At 34.7% G+C, this 15,368-nt stretch overlaps 1 protein-coding gene across 1 annotated transcript; it reads right to left on the minus strand.

Annotated features, from left to right (window-relative positions):
- Positions 1 to 9,924: 9,924 nt before the first annotated feature.
- LOC114805295 (uncharacterized) lies at positions 9,925 to 12,598 on the minus strand. Its single transcript, XM_054234824.1, has 4 exons — positions 12,346 to 12,598; positions 12,073 to 12,167; positions 10,364 to 10,499; positions 9,925 to 10,167 (listed from the first exon to the last, which is right to left on the minus strand). Exons 1-4 carry the CDS (start codon positions 12,470 to 12,472, stop codon positions 10,064 to 10,066), a joined length of 462 nt encoding a protein of 153 aa, XP_054090799.1. The 5' UTR covers positions 12,473 to 12,598; the 3' UTR covers positions 9,925 to 10,063.
- Between the last annotated feature and the right edge of the window lie 2,770 nt (positions 12,599 to 15,368).

Consider the following 15,368-nt stretch of genomic DNA (forward strand, 5'->3'; position numbering starts at 1 on the left):
AGGAACGACGATCCTGCTACAAGCGATATTTTTGAAGCGGTACCTCGATTCCATGGGCTGCATTTTGCAGCAGTGGAAAGCCAGCTACATGTTTTATATCCACTCAAATGAATGCTAATATATTGCAGATCTATTGGACAACGAGTTAATAATTGGATAGCATATAACATGACATATCAGCAGGATAATCCACACGAAGAACATCTTTAACGTCCGGGAAATTCCCGTATTACAATGTGCAGCATTGAGTTCGAACCTAACGATGATCTCTGGGGATCCTCTCTGCTACTAATTTTCAAAACGGAAAGCAGTTTGAGACAGTACGTCACCTTAAATTAGCCATAGAGCAAGAATTCGCCAATATTTACATAACTATTCTGCAGTCATTAGTTAATTCTCTGATTAAGCGGCTTAATTTAGTTTTAAAATAGAAGGACAATGCTACTGACTACTAAAATAAACATTTCTTTCTGTTAAACTCAAATGTATAGGATTTATTGGTAAAAATAGTAAAATGCACATATAAATATTTACTATAAGCCTAAACTTAAATTATATTTTATACTTATTTTTTTGTTTTTTATATCGTATATAATAGTAATAACAAACCTGCATTCTCAGAATAATTTTGTAATTTTTTAATCGTTTAGTTTTTTTGCAAAAAGTTCATGCACATATAATTATTTGTATGAGGTACATATATCAAACATAATTCATACAATTATTAATTCAATTCAACAACACGGTATTTGCCCCATAAATGTTCCCATGAGTCGTAAGAATGTGTTTACATAAAAATATGCACTGCGAGATCATTAGTCCTAATATTGATTTTAAACATTCCTTGCTATCACGAGCTAATTAAAACTGCTTTAAGAAACCCTTTTAAATTAAATATATTAGTTTTATACATATATACCTATAACCTGGACCATGGACGAACTATATGTTTTATTTATTTATGCGTATATATGTTTATATTTATATATTTATACGTATGTCCTAGTTTAAATCAAAACATTTGTGACTATAAAAAATCTTGAATTATTCTACAAAACAGCTCAAGTTAAAGTATTAATTACCGATAATGAACGGCCCTGTCCTACAAAAGTCTAATTAGACGTCTGATTTTCAACAGCCCATATATTTATTTATTTAAATTGCAGTGTGTAACATTGCTCGCATACAGACAGATGACAGCTTCAGGTATTGACAGACATTATTTACGCCTATTCTCCATCATTTTTTCATCCTCATTCATATGTGTATCTCAACCTCGCCAGTAGACTCTTTAGGCTTTTCGCAAATGGTGTAGTCCTGCGGAGCGCTATATGCATTGCACCGCCGCGACAAAAAGTGTTCCTCGAGAATGCGCTAAAAATCCTCTACGGTACGTCAATTACATAAAGTATGCCTGAAAGTGCTGGAAAAATATGCACATAAAGTTAAAGCAGTAAAATACGAGTAGTGGAAAGGAGTGCAGTCTGACAAAGCGGTTGAATTAAATCGTAAGCGGTGTATACGAGACAGCGGAGTAACATGCAGATAAATGTAAGTATGAAAACAGGACGCCGGAAAAAGTGTGAGATGCGAGACTGAAGCATGCCCAACTGCTGTGTGAGTCAAATTGTAGGCCTTGTCGGTAGCTTCTGCTGGAAAGTATAATAAGATAAAGCTCGAAATGGACCATAAAAATAAGTATGATTCCTGAAGAGAATGAAACAGGAACAAGAAATACAAATTTAATTCAACAAAAGTCAACTGATTACAAATGTTTAAATAAACAAGTAAGGTATCGTAAAGTTCAGTCCGGACCGAAGACAAGAGATCGGCAATTCATCGGCGGTTCAAATTACAACCGCTTCTTAAATCGGCAATCTTACAGTTTATCGATATAGTTTTTAGATTAAATTGCGTGGTCTTTATTTGGAACCGGGGTTTGTCGTCATATCGGATCGATTATTTTATTCTTGTCTTTCAATACAAACGTAGAGCTGCTATTTTGGGACCTCTGATATTTTGAATTTTTAAATTAGAGATATAAGATTAGAAGATGGTTGCTCCACCACTTAGTTATCCACGTTAGCGAACGTTTTGTAGCAAGCAAAACCAATCAAATGAATGTTCGATGTTTTCAGATTACAGCTCTTGTGTTTAAGTGGACAAAATCGAATTTTCTTAACAAATGAGTACAAATAAGTATCGGTATTCATCCAAACAAAAAAATATTACTAAGAAAACATATTGTGCTCGAGTATAAACTAAGAGATAGGCGTAGCTCTCTTGTCAGTACCTTGCCTTGGTCTTTCCTGGTAAATTCTATAACTACATACATACTATATTCACTCGCCTGTCCACCGGTAAATATGTAGGCACGTAATTACAGCCGTTCTTCTCACTGCTTACGTTTATCCCAACCGACCGCCCATCTTAGCTCTCTGCAGAAGCACATACATAAAACTTCTTCGGTGCTCAGTATAGTGCCCAGCTTTTTGTTAGTTACAGCCTTTACGCCGGGTCATTGCCTTGTTGACTTTCGCTATTAACCTGTCGTAAAGAGTTATAGTGAAGGCAACAAAAGTGAGCAATTTTGCAGTAGTGTTTTGAAACTATAACAACAACAGCCGGGTTGTTAATAAGTATTATACAACCAATAAATGCGAGTACCAATGAAGTGGAGTGGAGGCTTAAAAATAGTTGGATATTAAAATAGATGCTAGTTTGGTCAGACTTAAAAGCATTTATGTTGAATCAAAGTGTTTAAAGAATTATATTGGAAAGAATCCTGAATTCGAATGCATTTCATGCAGTCAGTGGGGTCATAGAGAATTAGTAGGAGGTAGATAAAGGAGGCCAGACCTGGATTTTTGACAACGCGGATAAAAATCCGGATATCCCCAGTGTTTCTGGAAGATATTTATGTTCATTTGTAACGCAGTGTTTAGTGACTTTGTCGCCTTATTTTTTCAAGGTTCAATGAATTCTTGGTCAATTGCACGCTCTTTTAACATTTCAACGTTATAAATAATTTATTTCACACTGTTAATCCGCACTTATTGTAATCCCATTTGTTTACGCGGCATGCTTTGGCAAACTCGTCACGGTTTTTCCACTGTTCTGTGGCCTACTTTTTCAGTTTTCCGTAATAATTGCATTTATTGAACTTATTTTTCCATCAACAAAATGATCATTGCGCTAAATCTATTTTTACAGCTGTTCGTAAGCTCTCACCAGCGGCAAGGATAACAGTATTATTATATTACTACTATTTTATTTTACTTGTTTCCTTTTTATGGCGTTTTTTAGCCCCTGAATGAGGCGTATGATGGTTGGTCTATGGAATATCGGTGAAAACTGATTAATTATTATATTTATCTCTATGTTTAGTATAACACTAGGTTTAAGTGCGTAAAATCGTGAAATGAGATTTAAATCAGATTTCTAGTTTGATTTTAATTTTTTTGGGGGAAGAAGTTGTCTTCGAAACAAAGAAAAACTTTCTTTGGTTAGCCACGATTTAGAAGTGGCGGAAAAAATTAAAAACTAATTTAAATGGAATAAAATAATCGAATAGATATATAATTGAGATTGGTATTTCCGATTAAATAAACTATTCAGGTATTATGATACTTTCAGACGAAACTTTTTGACAAGAGCGAGCAGTGACCATAATCATCTTCAAGCATGAATCGTGAATTAATTTTAATTAATGACCTTTTGCTTCCTTGAAACAGCATTTGCAGAATAACGTGCATTCTATTACACAGATGAGTGTATAAGAAACGCAAATGACTCACTCACATGCGCGCAGTAAGGTTTTTCAGTTCCAAAGTGAAGTAAACTGCGTTCTGCTGCCATAAAACAAACAACATGTTGCATGCAACACTGTTGCTTATATTCTGAGACAAAGGAAATGTGTAAGAGCAATAAAGAAATAACTACAGCAAACATCTGCACACATTTCTTTGCAGCAGGAGAAGAATAAGAAGACTTCACAAAAAATGAATCAAGCTAAGGCGCAGATGTGGTAAATACACATGTCCAAGTGTGTTCGTGAGTGTGTTGAAAAATGTTTCTTTCGCACGAGTGCCTTAAGTGTTGTACATATTTGCAATCTTTTTAAATATTTTGTAATGGAAATCAATTTTCCCAAAGCTAAATTAAATTGTCATTTATTCACTTGCTTTCACCAAGCAAAGAAAATTGTTTTTACCGGTATTCAAAAAGTAAAAACGGGATGTAAATATTTTAATTGAGAACACAAGCAGAGTGCAAAAGAGTTAAACTAAATGGTGAATAAATGAGTATAAAAACATTGATGCTAAACTCAGTACTCAGTAAGTACTACTCCTTATTCAAGGAATATTCATAGTACAACTCCTTATGCAATGTTCTAGTCTTTACTAAAAGTAGTACTCATTGTATGTTCAAAGTACTACTTAATACTCAAATAATTACTAATTTTTCAAGAAAAAATTACGTTATTCATTAAATGAAAAGTTCTCATCCGTCATCTAGAGAATATTTTTCATGACAGAAATCGATTATTTGTTGTACTATTTTTGTGGTTCTCAATTAACTTATTATTATATTTAAGACATTATACATCCTTTAAAGTTTTGTTTAATAATATCAGCCATTTTATCAAGGCCGCCATATTCAATTCTATGCTCGCTACTGTATCTTAAGGGAATGTTAAGACCACACATAACTGCAAATGATTTCATAGTTCACAGTAAAACTCTCTTGATCTTTCTTTATTCTGCATTTTACACGGTTCGTTATCTTTAACTTCTTTGCTTTTTGGGTAAGTCAGAGTGAGTTAAACACTGCGTATGAGCAACATGTGAGTTAGTTATACCTGATACGGACATGTAGTATATATTGTAGTATGCTTCAGAAACCATATGTGTATCACCGGTTTTCCGAATTTTGTTTGAAAGCAAATGGTGTTACGTACTACAATAGAGTTCTAGAAACCATTGAAATTTTGTGGTGTTGTGAAATGTACTACAATGGATTGCATTGAATACACCGAAAGCTTTAAGCTCTTCTGCCACAATCTTATGTTTTCTGACATTTTGACATACAGAAAATAAATCAAATCCAAAATAAATTGAAATCAAAAAACAAAATTGAAAAAATGATTTAATAAATATGTGATATGTATGTAATAATATGTAATCTATACTAATATTATAAAGCTGAAGAGTATGTTTGTTTGTTTCTTTGAACGCGCTAATCTCCGAAACTACTTGTTCGAATTGAATAATTCTTTTTGTGTTGGATAGTCCATTTATCGAGGAAGGCTATAGGCATCATGCTACGACCACTAGCGATAGAGCGAAGAAACAGTGGTAAATGTGTAAAAAACGGGCGAAATTATTTATCTTTGAGGGCTTCCGTTCCTTGCGCTACCAAAGCGGTTCCAGATACACAACAGTTATGTATGAAAGAATTATTTCTCTTTTAATGGTCTAAAAAAAAGTCCGTGAGTATCGTTTTTGTGATAACTAATCTATATATATAAAATTAAGTGGCAAAACTTCCTGTTCGCATACTCCTCCTAGACGGCTTACCCGATTTCAATGAAATTTTCTGGGGTGATTGGGGTCTGTGTGGAGGGTGCACATAAGAAATTTAATGTGTGTATCATTGCACGTTTTGCAAAAAAAAAAAAAATGGATTTGCAAGAACATTGCTATATTCCGAAATACCACAATATTTCACTTGGAATCCATCATCGAAAACTTTTCAACGACGAAAGCAAGGGGAGCGTGTTGACTTTTATCCAAATGTCCGTAAAACCGATGTCATAGGACGCATTTACACTATCCATCCGAACAACGCGGAATGTTTCTATTTGCGTCCATAATATCCGTCCGTCAAATCCGCAAGAACTGTGGAATAAGTACAAAGACTGCATGACCGAGGACTTATTAATTTTGGCGCGTAATCGAGCATCGGACGCAGACTTGCTATATACATTACAAATGTATAATGATGCTTTGATATTGGTTGAAGATCTGTGCCTTACAATTGCGAATAAGCCATTAGCGCAACTTGGCATAACTGCGCCCAATCGTTCAGTTGCTTGACCATGAGCTTCAACGTGAACAACAATACGATTGCAATGAATTGCGTGCTTTCATACAAGCTAACATTACCAAATTGAATATTCAACAGAAAAATGCTTACGATAAGATTATACGAGCGGTTGACAATAACGCCGGTGGATTCTACTTTCTGGATGCGCCCGGTGGTACAAGGAAAACGTTTCTGATCTCTTTGATTCTTGCTACTATACGGTCACAGCAGAAAATTGCGGTGGCAATTGCTTCGTCAGGCATCGCTGCTACTCTACTTGATGGAGGCCGAACAGCACATTCTGCGTTGAAATTATCGTTGAACATCCAAGTTGTTGAAACACCAACGTGCAACATATCGAGGAATTCAGCAATGGCAAAAGTTTTGCGAGGAGCTGGAATAGTTCTATGGGATGAGTGCCCAATGGCTAACAAAAAGTCATTAGAAACTTTCAATAGAACAATGCAAGATTTACGCCAAAAGCAACAACTTTTTGGCGGAGCATTAGTCTTATTATCTGGCGATTTTCGGCAAACTTTTCCAGTCATTCCTCGATCAACTCCTGCCGACGAAATAAACGCATGTGTAAAATCGTCAGTTTTGTGGAGACATGTTCAAAGGCTGACCATCAACATGCGAGTCCAATTGCAAATCGATCGATCCGCAGCGGCGTTTTCAAAGCAGTTGTTGGACATTGGCGAAGGCAAAATACCAATCGATGATACCGGTTGGAACACATTGCCGAACAACTTTTGTACAGTTTTACAATCGAAAGAAGAATTGATTGAAAGTGTATTTCCGAATATTGTTCAACACTATCAACGCCACGATTATTTAAGTGAACGCGCAATATTGGCACCGAAAAACGTACACGTCAACGAAATCAATTTTGCCATTCAAGAAAGACTGCCAGGAGAAGCTACAACATATACATCGATTGATAGAGCTTTGAATCAAGATGAAATAGTCAATTATCCAACTGAATTATTGAATTCTTTGGATCCCCCCGGTCTGCCACCGCATAGTTGGGTCCTGAAAGTCGGTTCACCCATTATACTTCTAAGAAATCTGAAGCCACCGACTTTGTGTAATGGCACAAGACTTTCAGTCCAAAAATTGTGACCAAATTTGATTGAAGCCACAATACAAAATGGCAAGGCAGCATTCCCATGATTCCAACGGACATGCCGTTTGAATTTAAGCGCTTGCAGTCCCCAGTACGTCTTGCCTTTGCGATGACCATCAACAAATCGCAAGGGCAAACGTTTCAAGTGTGCGGCGTCAATTTGGAAGAACCGTGCTTCTCCCACGGCCAATTGTTCGTCGCATGCTCGAGAGTGGGAACACCAAGATGCTTATTCGCGCCAGGTGGAAAAACCAAAAATGTTGTAAACCATATGTTTTATAAATGTTTTATAAATAAGTAACAGTTTTACAACAATAAATAAAACACAAAGTAAAAACCCTTAAGAGTTTTAATCGATTTAGGTGTAGCGAAGCGCACAGGGTAACAGCTAGTATACATCAATATATATACATACATCAATATATATGATGATTTTCGTTATTCTATTGGACTTTATGCCGAATATATGGGTCAAATTGTGTGATATCTTAATAAAACTATAGCAATAAATTGCGAGAGTATAAAATGTTCTGTTGCACCCAAACTTAGCCTTTCCTTATTTGTTTTAGTAGTGAAATATACGTGGAAGTACAGGGAAAAAGTAAACAAATATTGAAAATTTGCTAGAAAGATAATAATAAAAGAATTATATTTAAGTTGACAACAACGGCGGAACAGATAATATTGATTTTGGCAACAATACGATTTCAAAATGGCATTGCGTTGGCTCTCGCATCTACTGAAATTGCTGCAACGTTACTAGAAGATGAAGAACGGCACATTCGGCACTGAAGCTTCCGTTAAACATGCAAATCAATGTAACACCTGTTGGCAAGGCAAGCTATGGCAAAAGTGTTGAAGAATTGTAAACTGATAGTATGAGATAAGTCCAATTCTCTAGAGAGAACAATGAAAGATCTGTGGAATAATAATCGTCGCTTTGGTTGCGCAACGATACCGTTACCTAGCGATTTTCGACAAATACTTCCTGTTATTCCAAAATCAACAGCGGCGGATGAATTGAATGTCTTAAGTGAGATTTGTGTGTTGAATTTCTAATTTTTTTGGATTTGCATGACATGCCGCCGCATCAATTACATCTTAAAGTTGGATTCGTCATTATTATGTAATTATGTCGAAACTGTGTAATTGAACCCTGATTGTGACGCAGCTATCGAATAATGTAATAGTTGCAAGAATTTTGAAATGGACTTACAAGGAGTAATGCTTGATTCCACCAATTCCTCTGAGTTCCAACGATTTGCCATTTCAGTTCAAACGTATTAGTTTCCACTGAAACTTGCATTTGCGATGTCAATCAACAGGTCACACAGACAGTCGCTGGCAATGTGTGGCATAAATCTGGAAATGCCATGTTTTTCATACGGTCAGCTATATGTGGAGTGTTCACGAGTTGAAAAACCATCTTCTCTGTATATTTACGCTCCCGAACAGAAAACAAAAAATGTTGTTTATCAAGCTGCAAATAAATGCTTTTCAATACAATCTAAATTCAACTTTCTTTCCTTTTCAAAACAAATAATTTCACGCAGGGCAAAGCCTGTGGGGTCAGCTAGTATGTAATAATTATAATGGGCAATAATTTTTAAAGCTTGCTTGGAGTTGTAACTAAGTCAGGATCAACTCTCTTGCCTGTTATTCATAATTATATTTTGCTTGAATTTATTTGCATCAGCTGATGGATGTAAACATAGTACAATATTACAATTTACAAATTCAGAAGTGATAAGCTGTTATATAACGGGTGATTTTTTTGAGGTTAGGATTTTCATGCATTAGTATTTGACAGATCACGTGGGATTTCAGACATGGTGTCAAAGAGAAAGATGCTCAGTATGCTTTGACATTTCATCATGAATAGACTTACTAACGAGCAACGCTTGCAAATCATTGAATTTTATTACCAAAATCAGTGTTCGGTTCGAAATGTGAAATCCGCTTTTTTATCGACAAATTTTGTTCAGCGATGAGGCTCATTTCTGGTTGAATGGCTACGTAAATAAGCAAAATTGCCGCATTTGGGGTGAAGAGCAACCAGAAGCCGTCCAAGAACTGCCCATGCATCCCGAAAAATGCACTGTTTGGTGTGGTTTGTACGCTGGTGGAATCATTGGACCGTATTTTTTCAAAGATGCTGTTGGACGCAACGTTACGGTGAATGGCGATCGCTATCGTTCGATGCTAACAAACTTTTTGTTGCCAAAAATGGAAGAACTGAACTTGGTTGACATGTGGTTTCAACAAGATGGCGCTACATGCCACACAGCTCGCGATTCTATGGCCATTTTGAGGGAAAACTTCGGAGAACAATTCATCTCAAGAAATGGACCCGTAAGTTGGCCACCAAGATCATGCGATTTAACGCCTTTAGACTATTTTTTGTGGGGCTACGTCAAGTCTAAAGTCTACAGAAATAAGCCAGCAACTATTCCAGCTTTGGAGGACAACATTTCCGAAGAAATTCGGGCTATTCCGGCCGAAATGCTCGAAAAAGTTGCCCAAAATTGGACTTTCCGAATGGACCACCTAAGACGCAGCCGCGGTCAACATTTAAATGAAATTATCTTCAAAAAGTAAATGTCATGAACCAATCTAACGTTTCAAATAAAGAACCGATGAGATTTTGCAAATTTTATGCGTTTTTTTTTTTTAAAAAGTTATCAAGCTCTTAAAAAATCACCCTTTATCTAAATAATTCATTTACTGTGAATTCTTTATGATATAAAACAGAGTTTAGACATATTTTCCATTTTTTAATGTTTAGTTTTTAGTTTTTCTACACATTTTCAATTACTGTATTTGCTTTAAAAATCCATCTTTAGCCACAGCTTAGTTGCTTACAGATGTCGTTCGCGGCATTTCTTGAGTAGGACTGAGTTGATAGAAATCTTTAGAGCATCTATGGATAAAGTACATGCAGCCAGCAAACACAACTGAAATGAAAATAATCCAAAGTAAAAGTATATTTATTATTAACTAAAAACATGTTTAAAAAAATAAGATTATTATAATACATTTAAAACTAACCATTCCTATAAGTTCTAGCATACAATGGAAAAAAATAGTTTATACGACAGCATGGGAAAACATTATTATTTTTCTTTATTATGCAAATCAACTAGTACTCACTCGTGCAGCAAAAATTGACAATCATAAGCAAATGAAATTCAGTAGTGATGAATACAAAAAGGCAATGAAGGAATAAATCGCCCACAATGTAGCATACAATAACGGCAAAAGCGGGCAAAAAGAAAGAATATAAATTCTGAAAAAACAATAAAAGATAATTTTGAAATTTTTGAAACGAAAATCACATATCGCTGATTTACATGAATAGTGTCATAACTCAAGAAACAAAATTTTTGAGTTGAGTATGCAGAAATTTGCGCAATTTCATCGTCCATATTGTATAAAAATTTCATTCCGATGCGTAGGAAAATAAACCGTGATATAAGAATGTGCCGTTCTTATACTTTTTATGTTGCATTAGTTTTTAACCACTATAACGACACTTCTCAGTTGTGCCAGAATTAGTTATATTTTTTTTACGAAACAACGACATCTTTTGTGTTAGAACGATATTTGCGAAAATGGAATTAAATTTTTCGTGTTGTTTTTTTCAGCAAAAACGACACATTTGAAGAATGACGGCAAAATTGATTTATATGTTTCACAAATAACGACATAATTCAAAGTGGGTCACATTTATGCCCAAGAAAAAGCATTAGTACACTCTATTTGGTCAACTTATGCTCAACATTGTATTTAATATATTGACAGATTTGTCAATAAACTAATGGCATTTTTCTCTATATGCTAAATAAGAGACAATTGAAAACTTTAAATCGATGTCCTGAAAATCGACTTTTTTGAATTGTGACACTATGCATGTAAATGAGCAATGTGTACATATATGTACATGTTGTAACGGGTGATTTTTTTGAGGTTAGGATTTTCATGCATTAGTATTTGACAGATCACGTGGGATTTCAGACATGGTGTCAAAGAGAAAGATGCTCAGTATACTTTGACATTTCATCATGAATAGACTTACTAACGAGCAACGCTTGCAAATCATTGAATTTTATTACCAAAATCAGTGTTCGGTTCGAAATGTTTTTATCGACAAATTTTGTTCAGCGATGAGGCTCATTTCTGGTTGAATGGCTACGTAAATAAGCAAAATTGCCGCATTTGGGGTGAAGAGCAACCAGAAGCCGTTCAAGAACTGCCCATGCATCCCGAAAAATGCACTGTTTGGTGTGGTTTGTACGCTGGTGGAATCATTGGACCGTATTTTTTCAAAGATGCTGTTGGACGCAACGTTACGGTGAATGGCGATCGCTATCGTTCGATGCTAACAAACTTTTTGTTGCCAAAAATGGAAGAACTGAACTTGGTTGACATGTGGTTTCAACAAGATGGCGCTACATGCCACACAGCTCGCGATTCTATGGCCATTTTGAGGGAAAACTTCGGAGAACAATTCATCTCAAGAAATGGACCCGTAAGTTGGCCACCAAGATCATGCGATTTAACGCCTTTAGACTATTTTTTGTGGGGCTACGTCAAGTCTAAAGTCTACAGAAATAAGCCAGCAACTATTCCAGCTTTGGAAGACAACATTTCCGAAGAAATTCGGGCTATTCCGGCCGAAATGCTCGAAAAAGTTGCCCAAAATTGGACTTTCCGAATGGACCACCTAAGACGCAGCCGCGGTCAACATTTAAATGAAATTATCTTCAAAAAGTAAATGTCATGAACCAATCTAATTTTATGCGTTTTTTTTTTTTAAAAAAGTTATCAAGCTCTTAAAAAATCACCCTTTATAATATTACCTCACAGAGTCCTGCGAAGAGGAAAAAACCTGCCATGAAAGCGGTCAAATTCGAAATGAAAGTGAACCATAAATATGTCGTAGGTTCTGCATAAGCTGTAATTAGTTATAAAACAAAAAATACTTTTAACACACAAAATTAGAAATAAATGTGGAGTAACACTTCTTTCTTCTGACGCGTATTGATTTTCAGCAAATACTTTCGAAGGATTAAAAATTGTTTCATCTCATTAATTTTTATTTGAATTTTAGTCAAACATTATTTTACACCCACCACTAATCTGCACTTTTAGGTAATACGAACGCGGATATTGATTTAGAGCAAAGAAGGACATAAAGAAAGTCTTCGCGCAAAACACCAAAACTATCACAATCGCCACAAATCTGTCACCTTTAAACATTTTCGTATTTTGTTTATAATTTTTTTTACATTCATATGAAATTACGAAATGACATGAAAATATAAGCACTACTGGGCAACACAGAACTTTTAGAGCTTTTCATATTTGCCGAAAAATTTAAGTCTAAAAAAATATTTTTATGTAAGCGGGCTTCAAAAGAATACTCATTTATCAAGAGGAGCATAATAAGTTACATAAAATTCTATGTAAGTTTACACAACGCCGATTTTGAAACTTATAAACCTTCTGAAGTCCCCCGTTTAGCTCAAGTAGTCTATTATACGCGATATTAAAATGTCAGATTTTATGACATTAAAATGACAATTATAATTTAAATTGGGTATAAATTAACAAACGTAAATTTCAATATTTTGAGTAGATTAACCATTTCTTTCGCACAGTTCAATGTGTTACCAAAAATTGTCACAGAAAAGCAATAACATACACTTTTACTGGTTTAACTACTAATGTCATTGAATTTGACATTATAGAGCCCATACATTTAATTTTGAAGTGTATCAGTTCAACAGTTCTGATTAGTTGTTAAGGATTCGGTTTGCAATAGTTTCCCATGTTATATTAGTAGCAATCCTGTCTAAGCCATAAGACCTTTTAATCCTTCTGCTATGTTTGGGTCAATTTGACCCAATTTTCAGTAAAACTCGTCGAAATTCGCGCGTTAGTCTAGTCGTATTGTATTGATTCTTCTTCTATTTGTTAACTGCAGTAAAACGAATAGATAAATCTGAAAATTAAAATAATATCTGCTTTTTATGTTGTTGGAGGATGCATGTAATTTCATTACACTTATTACGTTGTTGGGTCAATTTGACCCACCTAGTATTTTGAAACATTTTGCCATTTATTATTACATCACTCGATCAAAAACGCCGACAAAGAAAGCTAGTTATCGGAAATCGAGTATATTTTGCACAGCTCTATGTTTATATATATATGAATCCACCAAAAAACGACAGCGATGTTTCTTCTGTCACCATACAAAAAATTCGAACAAATATTCAGCTGTTTGTAGTTCCTGCCAAAAATTTGTTTGCAAGGAACACAGCAGCTTAGTTTGTGAAAATTGCTGTTAAAACATACATATCTCAACTATTTTCTACAATTAACATACACTTAACTTGATTCAAATAAAAAAATATGAACTCTTTCAATAAAATAGTGTTATTAGTGGAGTTTTTATAAGTGGATCAAATTGACCCAAAACACTATATATGTAATTGTGTCCTAACGTAGCAGAAGCGTTAAGAGCATACACATCCAACTGATAGCACATGTAAATGGCTTACAAAAGATTTGCAGCAACTACAAAAGCCTCTTTCTCACTCTCCAAACTCGCCATTACTCACAATCCTGTGCTCACCATGCGCTTGTTCATTGCTCCACCATTCCTATTCTTTCACAGACTTGTGAATTTCAATTGTACTTAAAACTTGGTCGAGTACAAAACATTTTATAGCCCAAATTATGTGTGTAAGATGGACAATTACATGCAAAGTTGTAGAAGGCACACAACGATAAATAACAGCACAATGTGATTAGTAAGTACGCAAATGAAATCTCAAGCCATTTATCTTAGCACTTTATAAAGTTGATTTAAAGTACACATGACCACCAAGTTTATGTATTTATAGGGTAGGGGTGTGAAAAAGGAAGCACTTTCATTACTGTATATTCTTGTCTGGCAGTCAGTGAAACAAATCTGTTTTCATTCTCATCGTATGTTGCCAAAATCATGGCGAATAGCAGCTACAGATCGAACTAAATAAATCGTTGCATATTTGTTTGCTTGGTGCTTATCGTTATATGTCTACAAATGTAGTATATATGGGTATGAGCAACAAGAAAAGAAGGTGTCCCAAATGTAAACTTACGCTCGATTTCGATTTATCGTTGTATATGTAGCTTCGGCTTTTGAGATTTTGAAGTCTACTTAAAGAAGAAGGAAGCAGCATACCTGTTCAGTTTTGAAGTTCGCCCAAGGGTTAACCTGTAGAAGGAATTAAACCCACTTTCTTAATTAATATTCAATATACTTTTTACATTTTTTTTTTACTTTTTCCGCCTGTATTGTTGTTATAGTTATAACAGCAATAAATATTCTCTCAATTAATTTTAAGTTACGCGTCTAAGGTGACAGTCTTTGACTGCTTGAAAATTGGATATATCTTGTTACGAAAGCCCAATTGCCATGGGAAAGAACGAACGTATGTACTATTTTGAAATTAACAGAGTTTTTAGTTAAAAAATAATTTGCTATCAAAATAGGTTTTTTAAAATAATCCATACCCATTAGACGGTGCACATTTAATTAAAACTTATGTCACATTCGTTCATTTATTTTCAAAAGGGCCACTTGACATATATTCTATTTTTGCACACACATACGTAAATAAAATGTCCAAAACATACCATGTAAAAACTAAATGTTTTATTTGAAAACATTTAAACTTTAATGCTCAGCTTAGAATAACAAAGTTTTTGTCTTCATGCATAACAGCTTTCTGCGTGTGTTAGTTTTATTGTGCATGTCTATATTATTTAAATATGAGTACGTTTGTACATATGTACATATGTATATTCAAAGTTTTGCTCAGCATTTGTTTATAAACTTAGATATTTTCATATTCTTTCCCAAGTTACATAAGTATATACAGATAGCAAAGCTAGGGACTATGAGACTCTAACGAGTTTTCCACCTATGCTTTCTCTCACTGGTCACGTTTTTGAATAGAGAACAGATCTCATAGAGAGCGATAGAGAAATGGTGAATAGAATATTTGCTCGTATTTTATTTTGTTTAGTTTATTATTACCAATATACGCATCATATTTCATAATCATTAAAAATTCAAAATCATATTTAAAGCTATAAATAT

Source organism: Zeugodacus cucurbitae, chromosome 6 (assembly GCF_028554725.1).
Source record: "Zeugodacus cucurbitae isolate PBARC_wt_2022May chromosome 6, idZeuCucr1.2, whole genome shotgun sequence".
NCBI lineage: Eukaryota > Metazoa > Arthropoda > Insecta > Diptera > Tephritidae > Zeugodacus > Zeugodacus cucurbitae.

Excerpts from the sequence above, each read along its gene's own strand:
- LOC114805295 (XM_054234824.1), bottom strand. The coding sequence starts at position 12,472 with ATGTTTAAAGGTGACAGATTTGTGGCGATTGTGATAGTTTTGGTGTTT. Across the intron at positions 12,168-12,345 it reads CCTAAAAGTGCAGATTAGTG|CTTATGCAGAACCTACGACA; the intron begins GTGGGTGTAAAA and ends AACTAATTACAG. Across the intron at positions 10,168-10,363 it reads TGTCAATTTTTGCTGCACGA|TTGTGTTTGCTGGCTGCATG; the intron begins GTGAGTACTAGT and ends TTTTCATTTCAG.